The following is an 18,665-nucleotide window of genomic DNA, read 5'->3' as shown; positions in this document are numbered from 1 at the left end:
GCAATACTCTCCATTCTGTAAGATTCTTTCCTGGTAAGGAATCTTGTTGGATGCTCCTCCTCAAAGGTAAGGCCATAAACTTACTGGATAAGCATATTCTTCCAGTTGGTGTTATGGACATCTGTCTAAGTAGGAGCAATCGATCTAGCCTTCTGGGTTTACCAGAGCTACCAAAGTGGCTAATTTCTGGAGTTCTGGGGAAGGCATCTCCAATAAAAAACTCTGTCCCATGGCTTGCTGATTCCTGAATTCACAAAATTAGAGATTTAGAATTTCACTCCTTTGACTTAAATCAAATGGAGATCTTTTTTTTTTCTTATGAACATCAGAAGAGGAGACAGAGTTGGTCTTCACACTTATTGACAGCCAAGCAGAGTTTATCTAAATCTTTCATGAGACTATTGTTCTATCTTAGGGGAGCCAGGGAGAGAGCTTGAGAACATTGGGAGTCTGGATTATTTAGCATGTGATTGACTTGGAAGGGGAGAAGGAAGCAGACAGTTGTAGCTAGTTTCATTTTTTTTGGTTCTGACTTAAACCTCTTCAAAAAGCATTGATGTGAATTTTGTAATATTTTGGTAAAATTGGACTGTCTTACTGAATGAGAAGAATGAATAAATAAGAGTTTAGGAATATATTCTTTCTCCCTCTCAATATGTAATTATATATGCTGTATATATTTACAGCCTGTGTATATACACATAGGTGGTATTTCCATGTCATTGGGTGTCTGTGTGTACATACTAATTATTCACTAAGGTTGAGTTTCATTCACAACTGAAGTTCTTTCGCTACCCCATAGTTTTAAGATAATACTTAATGCTGCACATGTCTCTTCATGTCTTTTTTTTTGTCTTGCTCTTGCTTCTCCTACCCCATAAACTTATTTTGTCCTTTACAACCTTCTTTTCGTCCTTCATACCATCCCTCTGTCTCTCTAATCTGGTGGTTCTCAATCAGGGACAGTTTTGCCCTTTGTGGCCATTCAGTATCTGGAGATGTTTTTGGTTTTTACAACCAGGGAGGGATGCTACTGACAACTAGAGGGTAGAGGTAAGGAACACTGCTAAAGAGTCTACAATGCACAGAATATCCCCCACACTAAAGGATTATCTGGCCTAAGACTTCAATAGTTTCATGGTTAAGAAATCCTGCTTTAACCTTAGTTAACCTCACAGCTTCAATATTCATGTCTATATCATCATCTTTCTCTCAAATATATTTATTTGCAGCCTATCATTTCTTCCAAACTCAAGCCCCTCATTTCTTACTACCAATAGACTGCCATTTTGAATGTTCTACCAAGATCGCAAACTCAATGTAACCAGCATCTTCCTTCTATGCACACCCACCACCCCAAACCCATTTCTCTGACTCCTGCTTTGTGCCAGAGTTGAGTATGCACCGGTGTGTTGGTTCCTCATTAGATTATAAACTTCTTCTGTGGGACACTATGTCTTTATATTTTCCATTTTGTATCCCACAGTGCCTGGGATGGTTCCTTTCCCATTAAAATCTCTGAACATGTTCACTGGATAACTAAAACATATAAACTTTGAAGAACATGGGAGTTACTCAAATCCACCAAGATAAACAACTACAAAGCAAAGAATTCTAGGCCAGTAGGGACTCCTTCTCTTGGGAAAGAAGACGGGAGAAAAAGCCTATTTGTAAAGTAGAAATCGAACTGAATTTAATTCCTGTTTTCTTTGGTCACATGTGCACGATGTTGTACTGGGGAACTGGGGGACAGAGCCAGCAAAGGCACATAGTGGAAAAGGACTTACTGACTCAGAAACATTTGCAACACTCAAAATGAAGCTTTCATGCTCATATAGTGAGATTCCCGAGAATAGAAGTCAGATCTTTCCTTCCTTTCCTAATGCCTCAGTGGCGGAAGTATTTTACTGAAAGTTTTGGTTATGTAGAAATATTGTTGATTATCTAATAGATTGACAGATTGGGAAATTTCATAAATGGAGATGTTCAATAGAAGGACTCTTCCAGCCAAATAGACTCTATCTGCAAATAGTTTGTATGTGGCTGATGTGATTTATTTATAACTTTTGCTTATTTTTGCAGGAAGTAAGGTTGCTTTTCATAACTTTCAGACACTGGTATGTTGCAAAGAGAAATCTTGTTACCATTAGCATAGGCTTTAATATTAAGTGCATTTTATTGCAGTAATTTATTTTCTTTTATTTTGGGGGGGGGAGGTGGGGCAGAGGCTCTGAAGTGGGTTCTGTGCTGACAGCCCAGCTGATGTGGGGCTTGAACTCACAAAACAGTGAGATTATGACCTGAGCCAAAGCCAGACGCTTAACTGACTAAGCTACCCACGTGCCCCTACAGTAATTGTTATAGTAATATCAGAATATTTGGTTATTCAAACCCCCTCCATTCTTTGACCTGGCTAAATGATATCACACATTCATGCAGGACATCTTAATACTTAAAGTTTCTAATGTCCATATACATATATATAAATCCTAAATGCTGTTTATGAACCTTTTTGCTTTTTTGACTCTATCCCCACTCTAGACTATCTGTTAGGAACTACTCATTATTCCAAAATACATTTAATAACATCTCTATTCAGTTGAGAATTCCCAATACTCTCTGGATCTACATGTTCTGTTGAATATTTATAGCTTCCTGAGGCCAGTACTTGTAATTTAATCATTTAGATATAGCATATTTAGATCCTGAGATGTTTTGGCAAATTATTATTATTATTATTATTATTATCATCATCATCATCAAAGGACAGTATTTAAAATCATAATTAGGTTTTAAGATGCTTGGTAAAGTATTGGTTTATTCTTTAATGACTACAGTCATTTAATCCTTCAGGAGGAGATTTCTTCTGCCCCTAATCCCAAACACGACATTCCAGAGGCTAATGGTACTCCTTCCTTTTGAAGACTCAAAGAAACAGGAGGAGTTCCTTGGTCTTTAGGCCAACATAGACCTCCTTCCTGGGTCAGATGGGTCAATAGATAGAGCACCATATGATGGAAAGAGTATTTTACAATCTGCTTCCCATGATGAGCCTCTCTTCCTTTTTCGGGATTCAACAAGGTTATTTGCACTGCTAGAACTGAGAGACTGAATGAGAAGGACAGCCATTTACTCGGTATATGTGCATTTTCTCATTTGACCCTCAGCATAGCATAAGGATGGGGCACCTGGGCAGCTCAGTTGATTAAGCATTTGACTTCGGCTCAGGTCATGATCTCGCAGTTCACAAGTTCGAGCGCCATGTCAGGCTCTGTGCTGACAGCTCAGAGCCTGGAGCTTATTTCAGATTCTGTGTCTCCTCTCTCTCTACCCCTCCCCAGTTCGTGCTCTGTCTCTCTGTCTCTCAAAAATAAACAAAACATTACAAAAATTAGAATTACACAAAATGGTTGACTTAGTATCAAGGAACTTGGATCTGTGGCCACAGGCCACATTTTCTCTTGCCCACTAAAAGCATAGCCAAATAGAGGAGAAATGAAAGAGCATATGGAAGCTTCTGCTGCAGTCATAATCACTCCCTACCTTCATAAAGCACTTCTGTAATTTACAAAGGATGTCCATGAACATCAGCTCAATTGTTTCTCAAAACAGCTCCACCTTCTCTTCCCTAGTGGAAGGTGGCTAGTCCGAGGAAAAGTGAATCATTCCATTATTATTACAAACCCAGTGCTCTTCTTTCCAGAATGTATTGAGGTTGAATAGAGCAGCCATTATCCCAGGAGGATGGTGGCTGCCATGGACAGCCTATATTAAAGGCACTCAGTTCAATAAACATTTACTGAGCATCTACTATGTGCCAAGTACTACTCTCAGTGTTTTTTGTTCAGAGACACATAAAGCTGAAATCCTGGCCTTAAGGGGCTCATGGTCTAATAGGAGAGACATAGCCATTCAATTACCCTGCGTGGTAATATAGCTTATGATAGAGCCAGGCACTATAAGTTACAGAATATGGAGGAGGAAAATTTTGCTTAGCTTGGGGTGTAGGGAAGACTGCATTTTAGGCCGAAGGAATGTGTCATCACATTGAGTAAAGGAGATGCTTCCTACCACTGAACTACCTAATCTTCCTAGCACTCTCTATAACCTCTAGCTTAAATCTCCTGTTCAAGAGATTAGGCAACTTTTCCAAGATCATAATATTCAAAACCTGGTGTATCTCTTGGTAAAGCCCACATTTTTTTTTTGCCTCATCTACTGCTAACGTAGGTTTTCCCTTTCATATGCATTTAATTGATCTTGACTGGATTGCAGAGGGGCTACGAAAAACTGGAAATCTTGTTCTGCAATTGCTTTTTTATTTGTGTCCTCAAGGGAATTGCTTTTATTATTCTTTCTGTTAAAAAAAGAAAAAGAAAAAGAAAAAGAAAAACCTCACTTTCTTAGACCTTAGTCATCAATGGTGATTACTGTTTCAGACTGCAAATATGAATAGAGGCAATTCTTAAAAACTTACTGACTGCCTGTCTCAAATATTGCTAGCATTTATGGGTCCCTTGGGTATCATCAGTTAGATTATTTTCTTTTCTAGAATATCTCCTAGTAACCTTTATCTCTCCTGGACCAACACTCACAGCTTATCTCAAAGGAGTCAGACATTGCTTTGGGGGAGGGGGGAACATTAATATTCTTGTCTTATAGCCTACTCTAGTAGCTTTAGCATTGTTAAATAGCAAAACTAATTGTTAAGATCCTAAATCTAAACAACACTTTTGACTACCTTATAAATATTCCACTTTCTCTTCTGTCTTGTTTCTAAAATATAAAGCCTCTTTGATGAAAGCTGTACAAATGGAACATCAATGAATCCCAAGATGAGCAAGAAAATCTAGAGGATCCAAACCCCAATTAGTTTTGCCCCCAGTTGTTATGTACCTGGAGTGTATTTCTGAAAGTCAGTCTGGAAGAGGGGATCAGAGCCCTAACTTGGGAGGGTTAACACAGAATCGGGACTAGTATCTATTCCCACTCTTGTCTGTCCAGCTTGCCATGTAACAGGAACCATTCTTAACACTCATCCATCTTCATGACAAACTTGTGGTTGTAGGTATTGTATTATATTCAATTAATAGATTAGAAAACAGGGCACAGAAGGTTAGGTAATCTCTGACAGAGGAGTCACACATGTGCTTGCATATTGCATTTCAGGTTTGATGCAATATATCCCCCAAACAAACAAAAGACAAGATCCTTTTTGAGAGTTTCCTTCTTAGGCCTTCTTTTATTTGGAAGACATTTGTCCTTACTTTTCACAAACTCTTGGTCAGATTAGACTTAGAGCCATGGGAATCTCTGCCTAATTGCAGGGTGGATTAGGATTTATGAATCAAAAGGTGTCACGGTATGTGATAACGCAGGATCCTTCCTGGTCTGATCATCAAGTTCTGGAATTAAAAATCTATTTCTATGCACATGGACTGGATACAGTGCAAGTTTCCAGTGACGATCACTGGGTTTGGCCCAGGCTTTGTGGAGAAGGTGGAGGTGTCTGTCAACCTCCTTCATTTTTTTTTTTTTATTTCATTCCTTCGACCCCTATACTTCCTACTACAGGCCCCATTGGCAGATGTAATCTTTTGTCACCTTTACAGTTATGTGGTTTTTTCAACACCAGTTTATTTTGAGGAATGATCTCTCCGAGGCCATAAAGAGGCATCCCATCCCCTGGAGGTTTGGTACCAAAAATCAGAGAGAGCAGAATATGATCGAATGTGTTATTTTCCTTGGTAGTATCCACATAAAGTATGGACATATGAGTCTACTTGTAGGTACTCTTATTACCAATGGGGAGGCAGAGGGACGAAAAGGGTAAGGGATGACTGAGGGGGTAACAGAACAAGAATCTAACTCGGCTGAATTCAGGGAACTGTTTCATCTACTGTGACTTCTTTAACCAACACAAAGTGAACCTAAGGACTTATGATCAATTATTCTCAACTATTTTGTTGAAGGAAATGTGCACAAATAATGTTTTTTTAATATTTAACGTTTATTTATTTTTGAGAGAGAGAGAGAGAGAGATACAGAATTCAAGTGGGAGAGGGGCAGAGAGAAGAGAGAGACACAGAATCCAAAGCAGGCTCCAGGCTCTGACCTGTCAACACAGAGCTTGATGCAGGGCTCGAACTCACAAACCGTGAGATCATGAACTGAGACAAAGTCAGACCCTTAACCAACTGAGCCACAGAGACACCCTGTGCACGAATAATTCTAAAGCAAGTGGGGTGCCTGGGTGGCTCAGGTCATGATCTCGTGGTCTATGGGTCTGGGCCCCACATTGGGCTCTGTGCTGACAGTAGCCTCGAGCCTGCTTCGGATTCTGTGTCTCCCTCTCTCTCTGCTCCTCCCCCACTCATGCTCTGTCTCGCTTTGCCTCTCAAAAATGAATAAATTAAAAAAAAATTTTAATAAAAAATAAAGCAGAAAGGATATACAGAACTCACTAAAAACAAAATTAAACAAAAGGATACATAAAACTGGTGTCTTCAGTTTTCATCTCTAATTAATTGGCAAGATAAATGATCTCGTGCTGAGAAGAAGCTTCAAACTACTGAAACTTGTGAATAGTGCAAACTAGGTCCCTTGGAGCACTTCCAACACTCATTTGCATGGCATACCACCCTGAGGACTAGTTTCTATTTGGAGTATAAAATCATTAACTGATTGCACATCTGTCGTCTTTGCTGATGGAAGAGAATTCTACATACCTGTGTTCACCTGCTACAAGAAGGACTTCTGATGAAGTGATCCTGATTCCTACTCCTGTAAGTAGTTCAGAAACCTTGAATTCAATTTACTGGAACTTGTTTAAAATTGCAGACCGGTGTTAAGATAGAAAAATCCTTTTTCACAACAGATAGTTCTTCCAGGATGTATGAACAATGTGTGTTCTCTTTAGGAATTGTGCCGCATGCAAAACTGAAGTTGGTGATTCTCTACTTTTTTAATTATTTGTGTTTTGAATTATTTTCTTGGTTGGCATGTAATTAAACAGCTCAATCTGTTGATTTTACTGTTGCTTTATTTAATTCTTGAAAAGAGGAGCCAGATGTTATTCTTTCCCCAAGCAAGGATTTATTACAAAGACTTAATTCTTCCTTGTTTCAGACTGATAACTTGAAATCTCACTTTCTGTTTGGCAATAGGTCAACTTATCAAAATGGAAGAGACGGCCTCTCAATAATTGTATAGTACCTACCGTGACATAGGCTGCTTTGTCTCTGAGGGAACAGTTAGCTTACGTTCTACTTCTTTTCCCTTAAAGATACAGTCTACACTAATTTCAAAAGTGCCCAGTTAGAGAAACCAGCGCTAGCAGAGAAGTGACTCTTATGAGACCTTAAATCTCACATTATACTGATTTTTGGACAGTATTTGCTTCAGTACTTAAGTAAATTGTACTAGGTTACAAAATGCCCTTCAGTTTCTCCTCCACATCTTCTTGTTTTGTTTTGTTTGTTTGTTTGTTTGTTTGTTTTGTTTTGTGGTTTTTGGGGGGGGGTTGTTTTTTTGTTTGTTTGTTTTTTGGGTGGTACAGGTGGCCAGTTCCCAGAGAGAAAGGAAGAGTAGGAACCATAAATGAGTGCTGTCCTCAACCAAGGTGCTGAAGAACACCCCACAGCATTCTGCTACCAGGTGAATGGATCTTGCCCCAGGACAGTCCATCCTCTGGGCATCCGGTTGGCCATCTACCTGGCCGGTGCAGTAGGCATGTTGATTACGGTCCTAGGAAATTTGTTTGTGGTGTTTGCAGTGTCCTACTTCAAAGTGCTTCACACCCCCACTAACTTCTTGCTGCTTTCCTTGGCCCTGGCTGACATGTTTCTGGGTCTGTTAGTGCTGCCTCTCAGTACCATTCGCTCAGTGGAGAGCTGCTGGTTCCTTGGAGACTTCCTCTGCCGCCTGCATACCTATCTGGATACCCTCTTCTGCCTCACCTCCATCTTCCACCTCTGTTTCATTTCCATAGACCGCCACTGTGCCATCTGTGAGCCCTTGATCTATCCCTCCAAGTTCACAGTCAGGGTGGCCATCAGGTACATCCTGGCAGGGTGGGGGATTCCAGCAGCCTACACTGCCTTCTTCCTCTACACAGATGTGGTAGAGAATGCGCTCAGTCAGTGGCTGGAAGAGATGCCTTGTGTGGGCAGTTGCCAACTGCTCTTCAATAAGTTTTGGGGCTGGTTAAATTTTCCTATGTTCTTCTTCCCCTGCCTCATCATGATCAGCTTGTACGTGAAGATTTTTGTGGTTGCCATCAGGCAGGCTCAGCAGATCAACACCTTGAGCAAAAACCTGGCTGGGGCTGCCAAACGTGAAAGAAAAGCTGCCAAGACCCTCGGCATTGCCGTGGGCATATACCTCTTGTGCTGGCTTCCCTTCACCATTGACACGCTGGTTGACAGCCTCCTTAACTTCGTCACACCGCCACTGGTCTTTGACATCTTTATTTGGTTTGCTTACTTCAACTCGGCCTGCAACCCTATCATCTATGTCTTCTCCTACCGGTGGTTCAGAAAGGCACTGAAACTCTGCCTGAGTCGAGAGATCTTCTCACCTCGGACACCCACTATTGACTTGTACCAAGAGTGACTTCTTTGAATGCAGGCGAGGGGTAGGTCCCTGCAGGAAAGATGAGTGCTCTGTGGCAGGGGCGGTGTCATGAGTTCGTGGGCATGCTTTTAGGGCACCATGGTTTAAGTGGAGGAGAAAAAACAACCTCTTAATTCGAAAAGAAATATAGTACTCTCTTAATTCAATGTTTCTGTAGTAGAATGTAGCACTCTCTTTATTTAATTTTTCTGTAGAAAAGGAGGGAATGAAATCAACCAAGTATTTATTGGCTGTGTTAAACTTCTGTGAAATTATTTGGCTGTTATCACTTCCTTGAGACTGAGATACAGAGGTGGAGAGAAAAGAGCGTGAGGTGGAGATTTCTGAGTTCTCATACTGGTTCTGCCTCCTGGCAGTGCTTGGGTGAGACTATTTTGACAACCTTTGAATTTCTCCCCATCTCAGAGTTGCAGCTGGAAAATTAGGGTTTTGTACTGTTTGTTCAGGTAACCTGAAGCTCAAATATTGTATAATAATTTAACTTTGGAAAACCCTGTTTGACATCACTTTTCATAATTGTAGTCAAGCGTTGGGAGTGTTTCTTTTTCAAAATGTCCTCTTTAGAATCCCTATCTCCCTAAACAGGATTGTAAACTATGTTCGCCCATTTCAATGATCACTGAGTAAATGTATTCTTGAAGGAATATTTTCTCGCTTTTCTTTAATTATTAAAACTTGGAAATGGTGAAATGTTTGTAAAGTGATAATGATCCACATCTGGCCATTGTAATATTTTTCCTTTTAAAAAAAAATTACCTAAGTTAGATCTACTATCTTTCCAGGGACACCAGTATATGATTTTCTTTGGAAATACAAGTACTTAAGCCACATGCTTGTTCAACACTGAACCGAGTGTTTCTTAGGACCTATTACTAGTAAAGGTATTGACATCTTCTATGTACATTTTGCCTCTTTTCTCTTCCTAAATCTTTTCCTACAGGTCTCTAATAACTCCCACATTTCTTACTATTTTTCAAATTAATAATTGCTGATTTGGAAAACTTATTTGTAAGTTAATTTGAGGTCTCCAAAGTACAAACATATAGATAGATGTAATATATATATGAATATATTGTATGTATGTATCTATATACATAGATAGATGTAATATATATATGAACATAAATCAATCAATCTCCATAAATAAAAAAGTAATGTTTTATTTTGTCATGGAAGTTAACTGAAATGAATTCATTTCCTTTCCTTCCTTCCTTCCTTTCTGGCTAGAGAGATAACTTTTATTGACTTTATTGTTTTTCTTAATTAAAAAATTATTTATTGTAGGGACACTTGGGTTGCTCAGTCGATCGAGTATCTGACTCTTGATTTCATCTAAGGTCATGTGGAGTCTCCAGTCAGACTTCATGCTAAGCGTGGAGCCTGTTTAAGATCCTCTCTCTCTCTCTCTCTCTCTCTCTCTCTCTCCTTCTGCCCCTCTCCCCCACTCATGCTCTCTCTTTCTCTCTCAAAAAAATTATTTATTATAAACATATTTTTCGATGTATTTTTTAATGCTTCTTTTTTCTTTCAAAGTAATTATTCTTTCTTTTCCAATTAACTTTTTGGTATTATTACATAATTAAATTTAAAAAGAATTATAAATTACAATTTATTCTAATATATGCAATTTTGAGATATCAAGGAACACTGTGCCTTAGATATAGGAATAAATAAAAATTGCAAAGTATAAATCAGTCATTACTTTAAAAAACACATTTTCAGGGCACCTGGGTGGCTCAGTTGGTTAAGTGTCCGACTTCAGCTCAGGTCATAACCTTGCAGTTCATGAGGTCGAGCCCCATGTCAGGCTCTGTGCTGATAGCTCAGAGCCTGGAACCTGTTTCAGATTCTGTGTCTCCCTCTCTCTCTGTCCCTCCCCCGCTCATACTCTTGTCTTTCTCTCTCTCTCTCTCTCTCTCTCTCTCTGTCTCTCTGTCTTTCTCTCTTTCTCTCAAAAATAAATTAAAAAAAATTTTTAAAAACACATTTTCCTCTTCTTAGAGATAAATCCACACCTCTTCACAATCCACTGAGTATGGCACTGTCTGTCCTAGAAGGACGCTCTGCTATATCACAAGGTGGAACTCTGCATAAATAATTTTTATGTGCATATTTAAATGATGTTAAACAGGTTTTTGTTGAAACAGGACTTCTCGGAGTCTTTACTTTGTCATGTCTAGTGTTATTCTCCAAGAGCAGGCTATTGTATGCAGCAATTCCAAAATGTTGGGGATGCAGGAATTTCTTTCCCCTGGAGCATTTCGTAGGATGACTGTCTGATAAAACCTCATTTGGGAAATGTTGGCTCAGAAGACAATGAGAATCAGAGGAGTCAAAACCTGAGCAGAGCAGTGGAGGTAAGAATGCCTCCAAATTGAAGTGGGGGATGCCTGGGAAGATGGAGGGAGAGGAAGAGGTGGAGGGGCTTGAATGCCAACCTCAGGGAGGTCAAAAGGGTGACGACTCCCTTGGTAGTTGTTTAGCTGCTTTATCTCCGTATTTCCCGAATACCCTGTGCACTTTCTCAGTTTCTTTGGTCATGCCATTCCTTCAGCCTGAAAATCCGTTTCCATCCTTTCCCTCCTGCAAAATCTCTGAATCTCATAAGGCCCAGCTTAAGTGCCACTTCTTTAATAAGCCTCCCTGATCTTCCTTGGAGAAGCCAAGTTCTCCTTTCTTTCCTGCTTCTCAAACACATCTTTTATCATTTAAACTTCCATGCATTCCAAACCATAAAAATTGTTGATATACCATTTTTTTCTATAAGATAGTCTAAGGTTTTTGTTTTGTATTCCTAAAGCTCTGAACCAGAACCCAGAATGCTAAGTTTTCGAAGGTATTTGTGAAATGGATCAATGAATCAGTAGTATAAGGATCAATCCTCACTGTCCTCACATAACTGTGTGCCCTGTACTTTAAAAATAAACATTTTATTTTAGAATATTTTAAATTTACAGGAAAGCTGCAAAGATAGTACAGAGAGTTTCTATACCCTACACCCCATTTCTCCTATTATTAACAATTTAGATTAGTATCATAAATTTCTTACAATTAATGAACCAACATTGATATATTATTATTAATGTATCAGTAAGAAGTCCATACATGATTCAGATTGCCTTAGGTTTTCCTTATGTCCTTCCTCTGTTCTAGTTCCCCTTTAGGACACTACATTACATTTAGTTGTTATGTCTCCTTAGGCTCCTCTAGACCTTGACAGTTTCTTTTATCCCTTATTTTTTATGACCTTGACAGTTTTGAGGAGCACTAGTCAGGCACTTTGTAGGATAGTCCTCTATGAGGGTTTGTGTAATGATTTTTCTCATGATTCCACTGAGGTAATAGGTTTTTTGGGGGAAAAAACATTGAAATAACATGGCATTCTCATCACATCATGACAAGGGCACACTGCTATCAACATGACTTGTCACTATCGATGTTAATCTTGATCTAGTTGAACTAGTGTTTATCCTTTTAAAATTTTCACAGTTAACAACATTGCTTCTTGCCAGAGTCACAGATTCTGAAACATAAAGGTAAGCTGGTATTACCATTTCTACATAATCTAGCACTGATTTGGTACAATGTGGGCATGTGGTTCATATGTCAAAAATGAAAAACAAGGTGAATATGTGAATGTCTTTATTGATGTATATTTCACTTACCTCCTAAAACTAGCAAATTTTCTGTTGAAATTAAGTTTTGTTACAGAAAAGAAAGAACTAAAGACTGCTTTCAAAAAAGAATTACCCTGAATGGGAAAGTAATGTTCAATGTGTTTAAACAGAAGAGCATAGCATAGAGTCCTATCCATACCAACCATTTACACAGTTCTGAGTTGTAACAGCAGTAGCGAGAAGAGCAGAGAAATAATCATCCTATCATTGTTTCCGGAAGTACAGTGGCTTCTGCTTCCTACATTGGGGGAGGAAATAATTACACAAGATGACAGTAATCTGTTTGGCCATCACAACAGCTTGGTCAAAACGATATCTATGCTTGCAAATGCCCCCCAACCCCCAAGAGATCTCCACTAATTCTAAATCAGACACAGTGGCTGTGTTAGTCTACACACAATTTATAGATAAATATTTCAGATCTCTCTCCTCAGACATTAAGCCCAAGACATGTAACTGCTCCCCAGAAGGCTCCCTCCGGAAATGAAGCAAACCAAAAGAAAGCAAGAATCTTGGGATGCAATTCACAGGTGAAAGTTTTGACTGGTTGCTAGAGTTAAAAAGCTTTTTAGAAAAGAGGAAAGTGAATCAAAGAATGAAGATGTTTGTAGATGACATATCAGAACAAAGGGAAGAGTCAGTGAACTGAAAGGAATGAGGGAGAAAAGTCTTTTTAGAAAGTGGGATATGCTGAGCTCTGAGGTAGTTAGCAAATAAAAATTCAACACTTATTAATAAAGTACATGCTTTTGGAGAAGTGACATGGAAGTTCACATTTTAACGAGTGGAAAAAAAATTTCCTTTTACTCATAAATACATTTACCCTATTACATTTGAAGAGTAATTTGTTTTCTCCTCATTAATAGCCTTAGTTGATTTTTAAAACTCGTTTCATTTAGAAATTGTAAAGATTTCTTTAACTTCCCAGTCCAATTGTTTACGTTTGTTCAGAGAGCAAATTCACGGTAGCTGAACTGTCCTTGAAAAGTCAACCATTCACAACAACTTTTATGGCTTTCCGAAACCATGGGTAAAATAAAACATAAATCAAAGGGTTCATGTCTGAGTTATAACAAGCGCACCAATAGCAAATCTCATAAGTTTTGGGAGGGGTTATGAGGCCTATAAAAGAATCAATCAGTGAGTCAATACTATACGGTGACCATGAAATCATAAATGCTACCACAGTGATACCCAGGGTTTTCATTGCTTTTCACTCTCTCTTGGCCACTCTGGATATAAATCAACTAGCTGATGAAAATTCTATTTTGCCCCCAGTATCTTCAACCTTTTTATCCAGTTGTCTACCCATAAGAAAAATATTGCTATAAAGAGTTATTATGAATAGGTATGAAGCAAGATAGAAAACCTATCAACACCCAGTTTTGATTTACAACGGTCTGACAACCTCCTACACAGTTGAGGGCACTAGATATTTCCTCCAGCCCATCATCATAAGCACCTGTGAAGAACACGGCACCACTGTATACAAGACGCAGGATCCAGGAGATGCCGATGCATGCCCCTGACACAGACACCGTGAACTTGGTAGGATAGACCAGAGGCTCAGTAACAGCGATGTACCTGTCGATGGAGATGAAGCACAAGTGGAAGACAGAACAATAACAAAATGCCACATCACAGCACGTGTGGAAGGTACAGAAACTCCGCCCAAAGTACCAGCAGCCCTCCACAGACCTGACCATGCTGAAGGGCATGACAGTCACCCCCACCAGAAAGTCAGCACAGGCCAGAGAGGCGATGAGAAAATTGGTTGGCGAGTGCAGCTGCTTGAAATGCAGGATTGAAATCACCACCAGAGGGTTTCCAAAAACAGCCAGCACAGCCCCCAAGCTGAACAGTGTGTAGAGAATGAGCCGGGGTCCGGGCGAGTAGGGGGCTTTCACGCAGGATCTGGTCAGAGTCATGATCTGGTAGCAGAGCTCTGGGCTGCAGGTGAGGACAGGTGCTGCTCCCGATGCCGCTGTTTACATGTGGAGAATTCTGTGTTTCTTGATTTTCACAGAGGAAGTGGGATTTTACTTCTCAACACATCTGGGAAAAAATCCACAAGGATGTCTAAAGGAATGATCAGATAGGATGTTTATTATATTTTTCAATCTCCCGTTTTTATGGTAAATCTTTTGATTTCTATAATAAAATTAAAATTACATAATAAAAGATTACTGAGGGGTTGATGTCAATTAAAAAACATTTGGTTGCCTTAATTTGATAACGTTTCCTTTTAGTCATAAATATCTTTATTTTCTACCTTTAGCATTTCTCTTTGCAACAGTCATTGATACGGTATGTAACTCTGGGACTGAAGGATCACCTCTTCTTATCCTTATCTCAACATTGCTTTACTAGGACATGTAGTCCTTCCAGATAAATAAATGCCATCAACGGGAAAATCCCTGCATGGAATCCCTATAGCATAAGGTGTGTAAACTTGGTAGGTTATTTTCGACAGTGATTTTTAGGAATGTTTTTCTTTTATTTTTCATGTTTTCTTTATTAATTTGAGTGTGTGTGTGTGTGTGTGTGTGTGTGTATGTGTGTGTGTGTGTGTGTGTGTGTGTGCATGAGAGGGAGAGGGGCAGAGAGAGAGGGAGAGGGAGAGAATCCCAAGCAGGCTCCACGCTGTCAGCACAGAGCCCAACGCTGGGCTCCGTCTCAGGAACCGAACCCTGAGATCATGACCTGAGCCTAAATCAAGAGTTGGACCCTTAACCGACTTACGCACCCAGGTGCCCTGATCATTAAAGCCTTTATAACAAATAACTGACAACCTTGGATTCTGAAATTAGCGTAAACACCTTTCAAAATTGAATGCAAAATAAAAATATTTTTAGATAAACAAAACCCAAGAATCTCCATTGCCAGCATACCCACACAAAAGGAAGAAGCTAAAGGAGTTTTCAAGGCAGAAAAAAACCAATCCCAGAGGAAACACTGTAGTGTGGGAAGTAACGAAGTGTGCCACAGAGTGTCAATATCAGAAAATAAAATGAATGCTAAAAGTAAAAATAAATGTCTTTTTGACTTAAATTATACGCAGAATTAAAATAAATGACCGCGGTAGCAATAAAATGGCCAAGACACGGGGCGCCTGGGTGGCGCAGTCGGTTAAGCGTCCGACTTCAGCCAGGTCACGATCTCGCCGTCCGTGAGTTCGAGCCCCACGTCAGGCTCTGGGCTGATGGCTCAGAGCCTGGAGCCTGTTTCCCATGCTGTGTCTCCCTCTCTCTCTGCCCCTCCCCCGTTCGTGCTCTGTTTCTCTCTGTCCCAAAAATAAATAAAAAACGTTGAAAAAAAAATTTAAAAAAAAAAAAAAAAAAGAAAAAAAAAAGAAAAAAAAATGGCCAAGACAAACGGAGTTAAAATGTATATTGAAATTCCTGGCAAGCTTTTGCATTGCCCTGAATTGGCAAAATTATTAACTTATTGAAGAATTTAATTAATCAGGGATACATATTAAAACTCCAGGACTCCAACAGAATAATATGTTAGTCCAATTTATAATTTCATAGGAGAAAGAGTGAATAATAAAAAAAGTAATTTATTTAAAAAAATTTTTTTTTCAACGTTTATTTATTTATTTGGGACAGAGAGAGACAGAGCATGAACGGGGGAGGGGCAGAGAGAGAGGGAGACACAGAATCGGAAACAGGCTCCAGGCTCTGAGCCATCAGCCCAGAGCCCGACGCGGGGCTCGAACTCCCGGACCGCGAGATCGTGACCTGGCTGAAGTCGGACGCTTAACCGACTGCTCCACCCAGGCGCCCCTAAAAAAAGTAATTTAAAATGAGTCCAAAATGATAAAAGAACAAAGACAAAATGTGAAGAATGAAGAAAAGTACTAAGATAGTTGACTTAAACTCAAATGCATCAATGATTATAATAAAATAGGAGAAGACTCGTTCAAATTGGTAACAAACTTTTAGGCCTGGATTTCAAACTTCAGGACCAAATCTTTGGTTTTATTTACCCTGAGATTTGGAGAGAAGTCAAACAACCTAACTGCTCAGGAACTACAGGGTAGCTTCTCCACCACAAATGTGTTTTCAAGATCAGCCTAAACTTAAAATTGAGGTATTTGTGAGATGTTGGGAATTTTCCGTGTTTTATGACATGGGATACGGTGTGTGAATATGACATCAAATTTGAAAAAAGTCTTCCTCAGATTTAACCAAACATTGATTAAAGTGAGCTTTTCCAAGCATCTGCCACAGAGAGATTTACTGACGTGGTGAACAGACCTACTTCCTACTGCTGATTCTGACCACTTCTTGTCCTGTCACTTTTCCACTTCCCAGCCTTCTGGGGGTGTGATTTCTTGGTATTTTCACCTTTCACGGTTACTTCCCTGTTACTTTCAATGCTCATGTTCTTCTTCCTCTTTTCTATTAATGTCATGTCCTCTTGGCCTTCCCCTAGACTCTTGTGTTTTTCGACCAACTTTCATTCCAACATTTTCTTTTGCTGGAGTTCTTGTCTTAAATCTCCTCAGCTCCCTCTGTTTCATGCTCTAGCGAGGAGTTGAGTTCCTCTTGTTCGCCAATGCTCTTCCAAAATCAAGGGAATCAGACATCCAGTTCAGATCTGACTCAAGCCTGAGATTTGATGTTTAAGGGACATTCTCCTTAGGACATCTCTCCATTGTGAAATTGACAAAATGATGTATTTATAACAATAACTATCTTTCCAACATGTTTATTTCACTTCACTTGTTCAACCTCATGTGGGAATAGTTGCCTTTCATAATGTATTATAAATATTGTCGCTGTTGGTTATAATGCAAACTTACAATGTCATATATTTATAGAAGATGATATATTCAACAAATTATGTTTGGACATTTACCTTGGAGGAAAAAAGTTATATCCTTCCTCTACAAACACTTGAATATCTATATCTATATATCTATATCTATATCTATATCTATATCTATATCTGTATCTAAATAGATAGATGTTCCCCTGGGACAGATCTGAGTATAAAATACAAAACCATAGGGGTGCCTGGGTGGCTCAGTTGGTTAAGCATTCAACTTTAGCTCAGGTCATGATCTCACAGCTTGTGGGTTTGAGCCCCGTGTTGGGCTCTGTGCTGACAGCTCAGAGCCTGGAACCTGCTTCAGATTCTGTGTCTCTTTCTCTCTCTGCCCCTCCCCACCTCGTATTCTGTCTCTCTCTCTCTGTCTCAAAAATAAACATTAAAAAAAATTTTTTTAATTCAAAACCATAAAAATTTAGAAAAAATACTGAATACTTTCATAGTTTCAAATGGAAAAATTTGGAAGATTTAACATAAACTTAAAATTTCCATATAATAAAGTTTAGAAAAGATAAACTTGGAAAAAACTCTTTGGAACATCTATTGTGCTCTAATTGATTTAGTTGAAATGAGCAAGACAGATTTTTTTTTTCCAAGCACTTTAACCTTAAAAGCCAAAGCCCTATTCAGAAAAGAAAGAGCTGATAGTCACTAGATTTGAGGAAGTTATGCACACTATCAAAATTTCCCTGTATTCCTGAATAAGAGTAGGAAAGATAATTGGATGGCCAAAATAAGGGAGAAAGTAGTGGGGATCTCTGAGAGGAGCGCCCCATCTCTCCCTCTCTGGGAGAGGGTTGAGAAAGGGCAAAAATTGACATGCCAGTGCAGTTGGTTGAATAATAGCCCCTTGAAAGAGATCCATATCCTAATACTTGGAACCTACCACTGTTAATCCTGTTTGGAAAAAAATATTTTTGCAGATGTGACTAAATTAAAAATCTTGACGTGGAGGAATCATCCTGGATTAACTGGGAGGGCCCTAAATGCTATCTCAAGTGTCCTTATAAGAAAGAAGCACAGGGAGCTGACACACACCAAGAAGGCAGTGTGACCACACAGGTAGAGATTGGAGTGTTGGGGCCAGAAGCAAAGGAGTGCCAGCAGCCAGCAGAAGCCGGAAGAGGCCAGGATGGATTCTTCCCCACACCCTCCAGAGGGCGTGAGGCTATGTAGGCACATTGGTTTTGGTTCAGTACAACTGATTCCATGTTTCTGCCCTCCAGAATTCTAAGAGAATAAATTTGTGCTGTGTTAAACCATCAGGGGCGGTGGTAATTTGTTACAGTAACCACAGGAAACTAACATAGGTAGGTTTAAGGGGAAAAGATCCAAGTGCAAGGGAAACTCATTCTCCTTCCTTGTGCAGAACTCACGGGGCAGAAATGGCTACATAGGCTGTCTGAGCATACAGCTTGAGACAGCACCACAGAGCACCCCACTGCTCTGCATGGTACAAGGACAGTAAAAATTCCTGAGCCCCTGAGGGTGCCATGGAGTCATGACAGGTCCTCG

General features: G+C 39.5%; 1 protein-coding gene and 1 pseudogene across 1 annotated transcript; one reads left to right on the top strand and one right to left on the bottom strand.

The window, feature by feature from the left end:
* Positions 1–7,599: 7,599 nt before the first annotated feature.
* Positions 7,600–8,613, top strand: TAAR5 (trace amine associated receptor 5). The gene has a single exon (XM_047857898.1). The coding sequence runs from the start codon at positions 7,600–7,602 to the stop codon at positions 8,611–8,613; it is 1,014 nt and encodes a 337-aa protein (XP_047713854.1).
* Positions 8,614–13,248: 4,635 nt separating this feature from the next.
* LOC125166507 (trace amine-associated receptor 6-like) lies at positions 13,249–16,730 on the bottom strand (annotated as a pseudogene).
* Positions 16,731–18,665: the final 1,935 nt, after the last annotated feature.

The sequence above is a fragment of the Prionailurus viverrinus genome, chromosome B2, assembly GCF_022837055.1.
Source record: "Prionailurus viverrinus isolate Anna chromosome B2, UM_Priviv_1.0, whole genome shotgun sequence".
NCBI classification, from domain to species: Eukaryota; Metazoa; Chordata; class Mammalia; order Carnivora; family Felidae; genus Prionailurus; species Prionailurus viverrinus.
This window is presented reverse-complemented; position numbering and strand designations above follow the sequence as displayed.